The sequence below is a fragment of the Phaethon lepturus genome, unplaced genomic scaffold (assembly GCF_000687285.1).
Source record: "Phaethon lepturus isolate BGI_N335 unplaced genomic scaffold, ASM68728v1 scaffold1984, whole genome shotgun sequence".
NCBI classification, from domain to species: Eukaryota; Metazoa; Chordata; class Aves; order Phaethontiformes; family Phaethontidae; genus Phaethon; species Phaethon lepturus.
This window is the reverse complement of record NW_010532502.1, coordinates 76,203-91,027: the sequence shown is the minus strand read 5'-3', so window position 1 is coordinate 91,027 and position 14,825 is coordinate 76,203. Positions and strand designations below refer to the sequence as shown.

General features: G+C 35.1%; 1 protein-coding gene across 1 annotated transcript in view; it reads left to right on the top strand.

The window, feature by feature from the left end:
• TDRD3 (tudor domain containing 3) overlaps positions 1–12,665 on the top strand; it is a 51,137-nt gene extending 38,472 nt beyond the window's left edge. The window contains exon 10 of the mRNA XM_010284838.1: positions 12,549–12,665. Coding sequence (XP_010283140.1) covers positions 12,549–12,665 — 117 coding nt within the window. The remainder of the gene's footprint in view (positions 1–12,548) is intronic.
• Positions 12,666–14,825: the final 2,160 nt, after the last annotated feature.

Below are 14,825 nucleotides of genomic sequence, written 5' to 3'. Positions count from 1 at the left end.
AGAAGCTATGACAAACCTAATTTGTAGTGGGATATGTGTATATGATTCCCTCTTAACTGTATACAGTGCATGTTAAATAGACACATTATTTAAAGTCCTGCAGTTTCCTTTTGCAGGCATGGTTAATGTCGGATTGCTTGGGGGTTATTTCTTGTTTGATGGCTTGCAAGTATTATCAGTAATAACATCTGTAAATGAGAAATCTTCCATAATGTAAGGTGATTTCATTTTTCTTCATAGATGTTAAAGCACATGAAATTACTCCTTTTGGGTTTTTTTGTTTGATTGGGTTTTTGGGGGGTTGGGGGGTGTTTTGTTTTGTTTTGGTTTTTTTTTTTGAGATTTGTTTTTTCTAGTTCTGTTGGCTTACTTAGAGTGAATTTTCCAAGGTTTGTAACAATGACAAGGACTCTACTCATGCTCTGTTTTCATCATATTGATAATATAATTTGCAGGTTTTCTTTCATATCCCAAAAGAGACATTTATAGACTATTATTAAATGAGTGCACGTGGATGTCTGAGCTAGACATAATTGTTCATGCTGTCAAAGAATAGGAGCAATTACTCAGAGTTTCTCAGAATATCTTTAGAGAGCATAAAGAGAAAAGGAAATGTTTTGGTCTGACATTTGGCCTACAAAATTTGCTTGCCTTCTCAGAACTTGGTATATCTAGATTTTCGAAGTTTTAGAGACGTATTTGTCTCAACCTTACGCAAAGCATTTAGTATCTTTGCTACGTTAGTCAACATGCACTTTTTATAAGTATAAAGCTTACTAATTGTTCTAATTTACTGGGGGGGTTAGAATGTAAAAGGTTTTGAGACTAATTCCATATTCCTTTTAAAAATTAAGTGTGGTGTGGAAGAGCTTTTTGCCAAAGTGGAATACCTATTTCTCTAATGAGAGCAACAGTTGGTTAACAAGAAAACAATAAATATGTGATGTTTATATAGAGGAGGGAGTTTTTTCCATGTTTTGTGCATTTATTGTGTGTATCCCACCCACTGAACATCAGACATCATAGGATCTTCTAACTTGGGACACGCTATCGTGCAGGAGGATATCAGGGAGTATCTTCATTGTTCAGAAAGATTGTTTCTGGTTCTCCTATGCCTGTGAAGCGCATTTATCGGTGGTCCTTTCTTTTTGCTTTTGTTCTTTCATTACCCTATACTTGCTAAGTATTTTGGTTAGTACCTAGTTGGAAATGTGATTCCTGACTTGTTACTGGAAATCTTGAGAGCTTGTTTCATGTAGATTCATTTACAGAATTACAGAATTCCAGTAGGTAGAAGTTATTTTGCTGAAAAGGTTTGTGTAGTTACGTCATAGTATCTTGATTTCTTTTTTAATTTGTTCCTTGTGTTGATATGTTTTCTGATCTCCTGGGCATTTTTGTTCTTTCTCTACATTATATTTGCTCATATAGGACTTCCACCCAGGGTCAAGTGGCGTATACGTGAAAAGGAAAATAGTGGTGTTTAGCTATTGCAGTGATCTTTGTTCCTTTTCTGACAGAGCTCCCTCAGTGTACCTTTTCACTCTAGGAGAGTGATGAACCTTCCTGAGTGCTAGGGCTGAAAGTAAAATTTTACAAGATATTGGATATAGACATCCTGGGGCTTCTCTTCTTGCTTGCTTGCTTCTTGCCGCGTTCCAGTCTAGCTTCTTTTCCCTGTGCATGTAATCAACCTCCTTTTGATGTCTGACACCCTTTAGCTTGCATCAGCAATCCTCACTGCTGGGTGTTGAGAGGCTCAGCCGTTGGAGCATGTATATGAGCATTGACACTCATAGAGTTTCATCATCGCAGTCCAGGGAGAGGAGAGCCCCCAGTGAGAGAGTTCTCTTGCACAAGTTTCAGGCCATTTAAAGGAGGGTGCTACTCAAGAAAAGTTGATCTCTTGACCTGGAAAAGGTCTTCCCTTCAATATCAGAGAGCAAAGGGAAGTACTGCAAACAGGAGTAAATTGGTGTGTGGGGAGGTTATTATGTAGTGCTTTTGCTTTTCTTACATATGGAAAAGGTTTGGGTTTTGTAACTTTGGTCCTAACTTACTGACTAATTATTTGCAGACTTAAACATTTGTTGAAGATTAGATTTTAGAGCTTTGTTCTATCATGTTGCAATTTAAAAAGTTCCTAATGTTTATAAGCATATTTTGCCCATCATGATTTTTTGATCCTGTTGTAGAACTTGATGGGTGACATGGTCTATTTCTTTTAAAGTAGTGGTTAATAATGTAAAAAATAGGTGCAATTCAGCATATTTTATTTTCAAAGGTAAGCATAAAGCATATATATAATGTAGAGGTCCTGACTTTGAAGTGAAGATACTTTTTTTTTAATGGGCCTATTCTGAGTTGCTTCATGGGCAGTTCAGTTTTAAGACTGTCTTAAATTGCTGTGTGCCTGCATCACTTGTAAGCAGTTTTGATTTTTTTCCTTTCATTAGGAGTTGGGTTATATTTGTGTGTTTAAAATTTTTCTCTATATTTACTTAAATATCATTTGCCATGTATTACTTTCTGGGGTTTTTTTTGTGTGCAGTTGGTCATTCTCAAGTAAAATCACATAGGCATTTGTTTACAGCAAACACGTGTGTGTTTGACGTTGAGGATTTGTATGCCAAATTTTGTAATGTGTGAGTGTGTGCACACAGCATTCGGTTCCACCTAAAATGTCACCAAAACTCACTGCTTCCTTCTTTGGGTTTTGATAATGGTTTTGTGCCGTAACAGCAGAGCATTAGATAATTTCTCATACTGTCACTCCGTGTTTTCTTTCTGAACTTTTTGTTGGCAGAATTTTCTGATTACATACTAAAATAAGATCAGCAATACAGCAAATACTTTTTTCCCCGGATACAGAGAAGTATGGTTTTACTTAAAAATGCACTTAGTGCAAGGATACTGAATGCTGAAATTTTTTCCCAAGTCTATGCAAATATTCCTTTTGGGTATATGTTTAGGACTGTGTCTGTATTACCAATGAAAAACAGACCTATCCAAAGGTCTTCATTCAACTTGATGTTCTGAAAAACTGGATGAATACTTTATTTATTAAAAAAAAAAAAAATCTGGGGAGAGGGAAGGTCTAAGAGTTATATATGGGAGGGATGGAGATGATGGACCTTTAATTTGCCTCACTTTTCCAAAACTGGCACAATTATTCCTCATAGTAACGTTACTCGTGACGGCACATAACTCCTTATAGTGGTTACTGTTACTGATTTCATGTTGTTAAATTTATGTTAAACATTTCTACTTCTAGTTTGTGGTGGTGGTCTTGCTGAATTAAGAAAACTCAATGCGTCTGCTGATTGCGTGTTATTTATATAGCAGATCTCACTTCAGTGTATCTGCTTTTCTTTCAGAAATTATTAAAAATAAACCTTTAAATATTTATAGTTTGATATCATTGCTACTCAATGTGATGAAGCTGTTTACTAATAGAATGTGGTATATCTGTTTAGTTTTGGAGATATGACGTGAATGGCTTAAATATCTATTTCTAAGGAACTTTTAAAATTCATGACTTTTTTTTTTCTGTGCTATGAACATGTTGACAACTTGCAGGAGGGAATGTTTGTTTCAAGCACAAACCTCACAAGAAAAGTTGCACATTTATTTTAATATGTGCCACAAGGAATGACTGCAAGTATGAACAACTTGTGCAATACCCGTAAGGGGAACAGATAAGCTAGCAAAATGTCTGTGGCATAATCATGCCCCAGGCTTACATTATCCTAGTTTTATGGAAATGTATTTGGAACGTAGTTTATTTAGAAAAGGAGTGAGTGCTTTGTTTTCAGAGTTGAAAAAAAACAACGGTGTACAGAGAAATGTCTGATTCCGAGTTGACTATTGCGTTGCTTTTAGTGGTCTCAGGTTTAAGTAATGTAATTCTTTTTCTTGTCCATCCATCTATTTTCCATTTCTTGATTTTTCTGAAGAATCTACAAATTTTCTGTCACTTGGTATCTAATGTGTATTGCTTCACTCAAAACTCGATGTATATTGTCTTAATAGAATCATTTAAAAATTAACTGTGTTAAAGCTGAGCTGCTTTTGTTGCAGCTTATATTTTCAGCAGAGGAAAAATGAGATAAATCTAATTCAAAATGTTAATAGTGTATGTCCATTTTTTTCAGGATTACTGAAATATTTATTATAAATTTAGTATCTTAAATTAATGTGTACTAAGGCTTTAATTGAGAAATTGCTGGCCCTGCAGAATGCTCTGTAGATTTTTACAAAAACTGGAGAAGAAAATATAAGATTATTTGGCTTCTGACGTTTGGCTAGTGAAAGTCAACAGAAGAGATTTATTATCATTAATTTGTTTCAGGTGCTAAAGAAAAGACTGCTAGGGAAACCATTAACTGAATTTCTCTGTTGCATAAAAGGCTTTGTACAGATCTTGAACGTAGAATGTAATGTTTTATTCGTATAATACATCAAAATCTCAGAATTTGAGAAACAGTAGGAGAGAGAAAGATGGCACCAGTATAGTAGGTTAAAATGTTATGTAAATGGGTAGGAATTATTCTGGATGTATAGAGAATAGCAACAAGCAATAATTGTGTAGTTGCAGTTCGAAGTCTCGGGAGTTTTTTGGTAGTTCATGCAGTACCATACAGCAAGTCAATTAGATCCTTTTAAGGACAACTAAAGTTATGTTAAGATTTTGCAGTAAATCTCTCGGTAGTTTCCATAACATTGCTATTTTTGTCACCAGTCTTATATTGTATAGTGTAATATAACATTTTACTATAGTGAAGCTAAATCTAAAAGCTTCAGCAAAGCTATTGATGGTTTAGATGTAAAAGTCAAATTGCTTGTAACGTCCCATACGTAGCTAGGTGCTTAGGGGGTTGTGACTTTCAAGCGGGAGAAGAATGTGTACGCTACGTAAAGCCTTTGCAGTTCTTTATCCTGCATATCCTTTACAGACAGAAAATAATGCCAGTGTGTCCATGCAGTCAGTAAGAAATATCTTTGAAGTCCAGTGTAGTTCCTCCTGCTGATGAGATGAGCTTCCTTACTGGAGTGGCCAAAGTCAAATTTCCTCAGGCATTTCCTCAGTACTATTAGAAGAAGTTTTAAATTAGATTGAACTAAAAGTACTTGATAAAATTTACTTTAAAATTAAATTCTTCTTTTTGAGCACATCTTACAGGTTCTTACCAATTCAGGATAAAAGACTGTTGCTTTTTAAAAAAAAACATTTAGACAATATGCCCAAATATTTCCAGTGTATGTGATCTATTAATCTCTCAGTGTGAGAGAGAAAAGTTTGGAAAAGCACATGTAAACGTTTTCTTTATATTTTGGGATTTTTGTTCTGCATTTATGTGAATAATTTAAAGATGTATTCTTGGTGTGCTGTAGGTTTTTGAAACACTTTTCTAAGAATAGCCTATCAAAAATTTTCTCATCCAATACAGAAGATAAAGTGCTTATTTAGCTTTTTCTTGGTCACATCAGTAAAATATATCTGGATACCTAGAAATATGTATATGGAGAAAGATAGAGACAATGGGGAAGGGTGAAAGAAAGAATGTAGCATGACAGTCATTGTTCTGTCTTTGGGAGTTAGAAAATGCATATTGCCTTCCATATGTCTTGTGAATTTTATCCCTTTCATTTGTGATTCAAGAATGATGAAATACCTGATTCTTTATTTTTGAATTGTCTTTGCCTTTCTCTCACTTTATTTTCACAAGTGCCATGTAAAGTTATCAGTTTTATTAGAACTTAATGGTTTTGGCCTTTAGGATAATTTAAAGTTAATTAGAAATCTGGACCAACTATTTGAAGTTCTAAATTTGCTTACAATCCATTGCAATTATATTTAAAAAAACTATCATGCTGCTTAAGTTTTAAAAAATTGGAGCAGGACATGTTTACTAAGAGAAGTAAAAACATAAACCCTAGAACCAATGAACTCTGTACTATAAAAATGGTTCTGCATTGGAAGGACATGGATGATAGTGAGGGTTAACATAAAAATGAAGAAGTCCTGAATAGGTTTTGTTTTAACCATTTGTGTTTAAATAGTAACTTTGGGGTCATTCTTTCTGATGTGCAGGCACACATTCTGATAAGAAGGTGTAAGTTCCACTTCACCTCATAAGTCATTATCCTTCTCGGAGATACTTTTTAATTGTTCTTAATTAATTGCTTCTAATGCCAAAATCTGTTTCACACACCCGTAACATTTGAATAAAGGCAGGCTAATTGCACATTCCATAGAATTATTTTAATGGAAAAAGAATTTATGAAGAGTGACTAGGAGTGTGATTTGATGAGCGGCTATCAGCTCTGAGAGAAGGCGGCAGTTTTTCCTCCCTAATCCTGACCATCCTGCCTTTTGAACCTTCATTTAGTTAAAGGATGCAACTGTACACTTGAGCAAGAAAGGAAAAGTGGAAAGAAGAGTGATGAAAAAGGTGCGGGAGAAGAGCAAGGACAACAGTTTCGTCAGTAACCAGACGTTACTCTGGTGCAACTGTCCATGGCACTGCAGCCTACATGTCAGAATATGTTGTAAATTTAAGGGTGTCCCATTAGTTGATTCCTTTACTTAGTTATTTCACTTCTGAAAGATTTAAATTGTAGTGTGATGGTACACTTCAAAATATCCAGGCAAGAGCTAAGTAACAATAATAATTGTGGATCTTATTCTTAATATTCTAAATGGTATATTAAAAAGTTAATTTAAAAAACTTTAGCATGTAATTGCTACATTATAACTTTTTTAAAAAATAACATTTTTTTATTTAAACACAGCCATATCCTTATAAATAGTTATGTGTACTTTTAGTCATCAGTGATACATTGCTGCAATAACTTAGATGATCTGTGTGAGCATACTATAAGTTTTTCTAAAAATGTGTAATGCTAGCCTGACTCCTTTAAAGGCACATTATTAGACCGAAGAGTTTATATTAATTATCTGACAGCAGTGAGGGGTCAGCTCTATGCAGGTCTAGCAGTATAACCTTGAATCTCACTTGTCCTTCTCACTTATAAATTTCTTAGTTAAATTTTATAGCCATAGGCCCAATGTAATAGGGATGTGTTGTGTACTGTGGAAAAAACTTGTGAGCATCTGCAGATTCACAAAGATTACTCTATGAGAAGATTACTCTGTGAGAGGATCCAGTATTTTAAGTAACAGGCTTAACTCGCAAAGAAAATTGATCAAGAGCAAATATGTTGAATTATTCTGTAATAGACACTTCAAAAATTCTCTTCTCGCAAAATCAGTACTTGTTTAAAATACTTGAAAAATCTACATTAGTGGTAATTTCTCTTTTACTTGGAATTTTCACACCTCATTTGATAGTGATTTTTTAAATTATGCCCTAAAGCTGGTCTAAGATTGTGTAACTTAAAACTTGTGCTTTTATGAAGAAATAGTTTTTGTAATTTAATAAAATACTGTTTTCACTCTTAGTTGTTATGGAGCTCCAAGAATTCATTAAGTATTCAGATATAGTAAAAGTTTAAGGGAATACTGTAGACACATCAGCCAATTATTTTTTTCTTTCCACATACAGGATATGTTATACATTACCATTTAGATATTTAAGTTTAGCTTTTTGTAGGAAATTTGTGGGTTTTTTCGATGTGACCATAGCGTAGTTGGGTTTCCTGTTTTTTTTTGTTGGTTTCTTTTTCTTTTTTTTTTTTTTATTAGGTCTGGAAAATCTTACAGTCTGTTTTCAATTGAGAGTTAAAAAAAATACTGTTTCCCAATTTCTGCATGTGTAAGTAGAACCTGCAAAAATGAAAGATTAAAGTACTCGAGGAGTTCAACACTGGATGATTAGGCAAAATAAGCAAGTTTAAAGAAGGGAATTTAACCAGCAAAACAAGAGATTACTCAGTGTCTTAACAGCAGGAGACAGCTTGTTGCCAGCATAGTGGGCACTGCAAAGAGGCATTGATCCTGGACGGGGAAATGGGAGTTGAAATGCACTTTGAATGCAAAGTTCATTTTGCAAGGAAGCAAACACTCTGTCTTTGTACTGAGTCCAGCAAGCTGTCCATGCATCGAGTATGTGGGTGAAGTTAAAACTGCGGCTTAAACTGAAACAGTGGTTTGACATTACTGAAATGGAAAAGGTCTTCTGCTTTTTCTTCCTTCTGTCTCTGCTTCGTCCCGTGGTTCCTGGTCCCATGCTGCTCCCTCATATGTCTCCTTGCACAGGCTCTGGTGTTTATCCCTTGGTAGCTCACAGAGAGCTATAGCTGAAAAGCCTTAGCAGAAGGACCCAGTGAATAGAGCAGAATTTTCTGTTCGTAAGCAGGAGTAGGCTGAGGTAACTAGTTCGTAGGTGGCAAACTGTTGGAGCTGCTCGGCTGTCCCTTGCAACTGCACCCTAAATATATGTGAGCAAACATTCAGCAAAGCTTTGGTATAACGCGTAACTTCCGTGCCGCTCTTTACAGTCATGCACCTATTCGTTGTTCTTGGAAGTTACACAGTAAGTATTCACTTCAAGGACTGTATTTTTTTTAAAAAGGTTTCTAAACCGTTCTTTTGAACGCACTGAAAAATGTCTTCCAATTGAAATTCAGTGAGAAAGCTTTTAATGAGATATAAATTTGCTCTAGTATTGTTAACTGTAAGAGTAAATTGGTTGTTAAAGTATGTTAAATGCTGGATTTACAACTTTATTTGGCAACTGTGAAATCCATTGTATTTTTTATGTAAAAACATGTTGGTGGTCACTTGGCTGGACAAGTTACTTGCTGATTCACTAAGCTCAGTTAGTGAAGTATGGTGGTGGTACAAGCTCTTCAGAATTATATGGGTCCAAAATAAAAGCACAGAGTGTGCATATATTTCCATAGTACTCTTGTTTAGCTTTTGTCTGTCTTATGAGGTGGAACAAAAATATCAAAATAACAGCAGGTGGCAAAATTTATGCCAAATTTTTGAATAGAAGCTGAAATTCCCAATGACTTATACTTCCCTGTTCGCCACCTTGTTTTAAATACCTAATGAATGCTGACATCCTCAACCCTCTCTCATGTCATTCTAACCTGTTACTGCAGTAGTTTCTGTGCGTTTCATTTTTGCATTGTAAACCTTTCCTTGCTTTTTCCTATGGATCTGCCAGTTTTTCCTATCTTTGGTGGTTGTTCTTAGCGGTATCGTTTAATCTCAGGGTACGTAGTCCTAGGTAAGCATTGTGCAAGTACTAGAAAACTCAGTCCTGGATCCCGGAATATTAGATAAAAAATGAATAGTAAGATGAAGGATGGAGATAATAAAATCAGTAAGTTTTTGGAGTAGTGTACTAATATAATACTGCTAATAGGAGAATGAAAATGCTCTGAGAAAGATTTGTGGCCACCTTTGCTTTATAAAACGTAATCTAGATCTTACATGGACAAGGAAATAAGAAATGGAATAATTTAGGATGAGTCACAAGCAACTGATAAATTGAAAGCAAGTAGCAAGAAAGACTGGAAAAACAGAGTTTGTGGCAAGATGTGTGACCTAACTGACTGCAGAGTTATAAGGGAAGAAATGTAGATAGCTGAAGTTTTTAGGTTGAAGAATAGAAAAAAACAAGGAGGTGAACATTAGAGATCTTAAGTTTTGCCTACAAAGGGTGGATGCTGTTCCAGAAGAGGGGTGGCAGCTTTGAGCATGGGGTGGAGAGATTTTAAAGTAAATTGAGGTAAGGATGAACCCAGAAAAAATCCTGAAGATGGAAATAAAATAAAACTGCAATAGAGAAAGGAAAAAACATCATCAGTGGCGGGCTGCGGATCAGTGATCAAGAAATGGTGGAAGAAAAGAAATGCAATTACTTGCAAAACAAGAAACAATGTTTAATAAAGATATGGTTTAGCAAATTGTTATTTTGGAGAATGTTAGATCCAATTAGGATCAAATGTGTGTAGGTAAGACCCGAGAAACAAATGACAATGTGTCATCTCACGTGAAGATGGCAGAATTCAAGAGGATCAGTAGCTCTATGGGGAACCAGTGTGTAGAGAAGAATGAGGGAGCAGTTGAAAGGTGTTCTGTTGCTCATTCGTTCTTATTTGCTGCATTGCTCGCTTTTGTTTCATTCAGAGCCTCAAGAAAATGAATGTGATTTTACATTTCACTCTTGCCTATTGTAATAAAAATACTTAAATTGGAATGCATGCATCTGAAGTTTTTCGTTCTGTGTGTAAAGACAAGTACACCAAAATAGAAATGTGCAAGACAAATTCTAGTTTCAATTTTATTTTATTGAATTCAAAGGATCAACAACATTAACTTTGAGATTTGATGAAGATTTTTCTGCCCTAGAAAATTACTCTGATAAATTTACCCTCAAAAAGAGGTTGGCTTACAGGTGAGATGTGATGCACTAAACTATTTCTGTTCTTTTCGAGCAAAAACTACCAAGGTTACAAAGAAAAGGTTCATGTCCAATTCACTACAGTCTCTTGAAAACACCAATATGCATTGCTAAATTTTCAGTCACACCTATAGGCCATTTAGTTTTCCATTTTTGGAGAAATCCAAATACCGAGCACATCAAAGTTCACCAGTTTATTCTTGAAGAGTGAGCTCTTTTATGTTAGATTGAAGCCTTGGCAAATAATTTTAAGAAAACTTGCAATTACATCTTTCTTTGCTCTTTTGGCAAATAATAGGATCTATTTTCAGCTATTCAGGTTTCTGGGAATATACTGAAAGAGCTAAAGGTATTTAGACCACTTCAGGCATCTAGCTTACCTTTTAATATTTTGATGCTATTACAGCTTGCGTTGTCAGTGATGGGAGATGAATTCATATACTACGTTGAGGGTTTGTACTAGGGCTAAAGGTACTGCAAACTGTGTGGATTTTTTGGTTAGACACCTGCTTTTCTGGTTTTTTTTCTCTTGGATAATTGGTGTCTCTGAACCTCTTTATATGAAGGAATCAATAGTGCTGCAAGCAGTAAAAAAGATAGACTGAGAAAAGTAAGTTTTATGGCAGAATTCCACGGTTTTCAGCATTCAGCTACAGTGAAACTAAAAGATATAAAATCAATTATGCTATATTCAATTGTGTTGAAAATCTGTTTTCTTCTGCAGTTAGTGCAGGCTCTGTAGTAGGGCTTAATCTGTTGTTCTGGAAATACAGCTATAACCACAGGCGTGCTCTGTAAATAGGAGACCTTACCATGAGGAATGTGGTTGTCTGTTATTTTAAACATGCATGTTTATTGATACTCAAGCTGGTTCAGAAAGAGGCGTTTCTTGAGTAAGTTCTGACTTTGCACAACAGAAAGAAACTTGGGCTTTAGATTTTCCTTTCTGTCTCTTACAGTGAAATATTTTACTGCTATGACTCGCTTACGCTTTGTTATATGCATGCTGCACTCTTAAGACAGTTCCTGGATGTTGGAATTGTTGACAAACTTCTAATGAATCACTCAGTGTTCTTGGTTTGTGTTCCTGTATGTTCTTATGCTGTGAATGAAAGGGAATTAAAGAGTTACATATTCAGTACTTTTTCCCAAAAGTGGATTTCTTATGCGTTCCATCTAGACCTGGTGTCTGCTACAGTGTAGTCGTAGGATATTTGAGAATTAAATTATAACTGTTTCCTTGAGACACCATTTGACAATCATACTCCTGTTCAGAAACTTTTAAAATTTTTTTCAGCCTATAATTTTTCTTCTATTTCTCTGTTATCAACTCTAATGCTCTTAAAATTCTTCTCTATCTTAAAATATTCCATCAGTGTTTTTCCTTTCAGTATTTCTTGACCAAAGTAAATTTGTAGCTATTTTATAATCTTCTGTTGCAAATCATTTTCCAGTCTCTTGATTATTCTTTTTTCTCTGAATTCCATGTAATTTGTCAGTACCTTTCTAATATTGAGATGCCTAGGAGTGAATACACTATTGCAAATATGTAGTTACCTCTCCTCATTATTCAGAGGTTATATTTATTATTGCTCCACATAGCAAATTCATACCTAAATTGCTGTCCACTATACTTGTAGGCTTTTTCCATTATTACTGCATCACAGATTTTTATCTACTGTTTCAGATCTTTGTTTCTAGTATGTATATTGCCAGATACTGTTCCTTGCATTTCCATTTCATAATTCTTTTATTTCATTCCATGTACATTTCTAAACTCCCCAAAGCTGGTATTTCTCTTGCTCTAGCAGGTTATTGAGGTTATCTTGCTTCTTGAGTTTGTTGCCTGTAGGACTCTTAGAAAATAATTTTGCTTTAACATTTATCCTTTTTTCTGCAAATATTTAATAACTTCTGCTGCTGCCATGGGGATTGAGTATTGAGGTTCTCCATCTTGTTTTTCTTAGCTTTCCTAGGTTTGAAAAACCTGCTCCCATTATCTCACTTATTTTATTAAGTGGTCATCATCACAGAAGCAGCAGTTGCTATGTGTGCATTAATTCATTTATACATGCATGTATATGTTGTGTGTATGTATGCATATACCTACTCATATATAATGCATTTACCTACTCTTCCATTTAAAACAATGCTATTTACCTGCAGGAGGAGGAAGAAGAAACATATGAGCAAACTCTAGAATTCCGCAGAGGAGGTGATGGTCAGCCAAGACGGTCCACACGACCTACTCAACAATTTTATCAACCCCCAAGAGCTAGAAACTGATTAATAAGAAATAAAAGGTAAATATATGATATTGACATCTTATTTATGGGGTTAGATTTCAAGAAAAGCAGAACTGTTTTGTTCTATTCTTCAGTGTTTTTCAGTCTTTGAAGTTTGTGAGAGAAATTTCTACTACTTTGCCTGTAGTTGATTGTATAAGAATGTTCAGCATTGGGTTGCAGATGATGAACATTTTGAACAAAGAAATTATTGTAATCACCTTTTTCCGAGCAAATAGACAAATTTCCTATAAAAACTTTGTTTCTCATTTCAAAAAAAAGGAAGTATTTGGCAACAGCACATGTATAACGTACTTTGTTTGATAGTGGTAATCTCTGCTTATAAGGAGCAAGCACAGAGCAGTGATTGCTGCACCTATAGAGAATATTGATATTAAATCAGTGTCTTACTATTGAAGTGAAATTTTTATGGTTGTGTCTCTAGTTTAGGAACCACTTGCTGTAGTCACCTACATGGAAGATGTGTTTGGCATATAGCTTCTACATTTTTTAGGGATATTGGTCTATTTATGACAGAGGTTGGCTATCTCTGTTTCTCTGGACTTTATGGCTGTAGAAAGAGATTTACTATACCTGTGGGAAGAGGGAAGGCAATAAAAACACTTTGGCAAATAACTTTTTAATGTTGCTTTATGTAAGGACTCATGTCATCTGAGCAAGGTTTTACTTGATACCTCTTCACCTGAAAGCAGCAGCAAGTTTCTCTCATTCACATACATTGGACCAGCTTCTTTGGAATAAGTGGCTGCAGTCCCTGCTGAACTCAGTATTGTCTGTCTCCATCCAAAGTCCGATATTCTACTTTTTATGAGCCATTTATGTGAATAAATATTTTTTCTATTGCTTTGCTTAGTATGGGAAGGAGAATTTGCAACACTAAAATCTAAAAATCCGTGAGCTCACCATTGAACAGGGAGGTACAAAGCCTAAGAATACTTACCATAATCTGAATCTTAAGGATATGCTTGCACCTATACTTTATTAATTAGCATAAATTAAGAGATTATATATCATCCTCAGAAAGATATACCTGTTACATACATTCAGAAATATAAAAAGGCCAACCAGATAAAACAGTTGTAATTTTTTTACTAAACAAATCAAGTGTGCTGTACTGCTCTCAATTTACTTGTGGATCTTCTAAATCCTTGGTTTTCAAACATTGATTAAAAGTCTATCTTGAATAAAGATAGCTTTGTAAAGTTGCATGCTATTTAATGTACATTTACAATGTGTCTTTGTCTTGAATCTGTTTTTTTTCCTTACTAGCCAGTTTATTTTTACTGAGCTCTTTTTAGTTCCTTTCCTTGCTCCGATCTTCCACCTTCAGCTGACTTCATAGGTGCTGTTGATCTCTGCAGCTTTTGATATTTCTGACATGTAATAACATGATTTTACTTTTTTGATCATATGTTAAAATACGTTTTCCATTTGGGGAAGTACTGGCAATATAAGAGCAAAATTTATTCCTGACTCCTGCTGAGGTGATAATTATTCTATTTTTGCTGATATAATTTGATTTTCTATTTTAAGTGAGTGTATCAATCACTACCAATAAACATGTCATGAGATAATTTATGCAGAAATAATTCTGGCGTGTGCACTGAGCTGAGTTTTAAACCGACTCAGTTGTCTCAGAGGAGTGTCAGTGTGATCAGCTGAATGAAATGTGCTCAGTGTAGACAGAAGTCAAAACCAGGGAGGCGTGTTTTATATCTTTAGGTAGTATTTTTTAATTCCTCTAACTTTACAGTATAAATCTGGAAAACTGTGTTTGACTTTGGTCAGCTGGGAGAGGGGGGAAAACAGACATCCAGAGAGAGTGGTAGTAGCTCCTGTATCTCAAGAAGATAGAATGAATTGGTGGCAAGTAAGGAACACCCTTTCTGAGGCACAGGTAGTGGTTCCTTGCAGGTTTTCTTATACCTTGCTTTGAAGTTTCTATCAGGATCCTGGACAATGGACAGCAGACGCAGTATCAAAACTTACCTACCTATTATAAAAAATAAACAGTTACAGCCCTTTCCCTGCCCCAGATGCAATACTGTTGTTTTCTGTCAGATATCTCTAAAGGCAGGCATTAAGATTCAGTTAAACCTAAAAGCATTTGTCAACAAGAAGCAATGGTCTCTTCTCATTC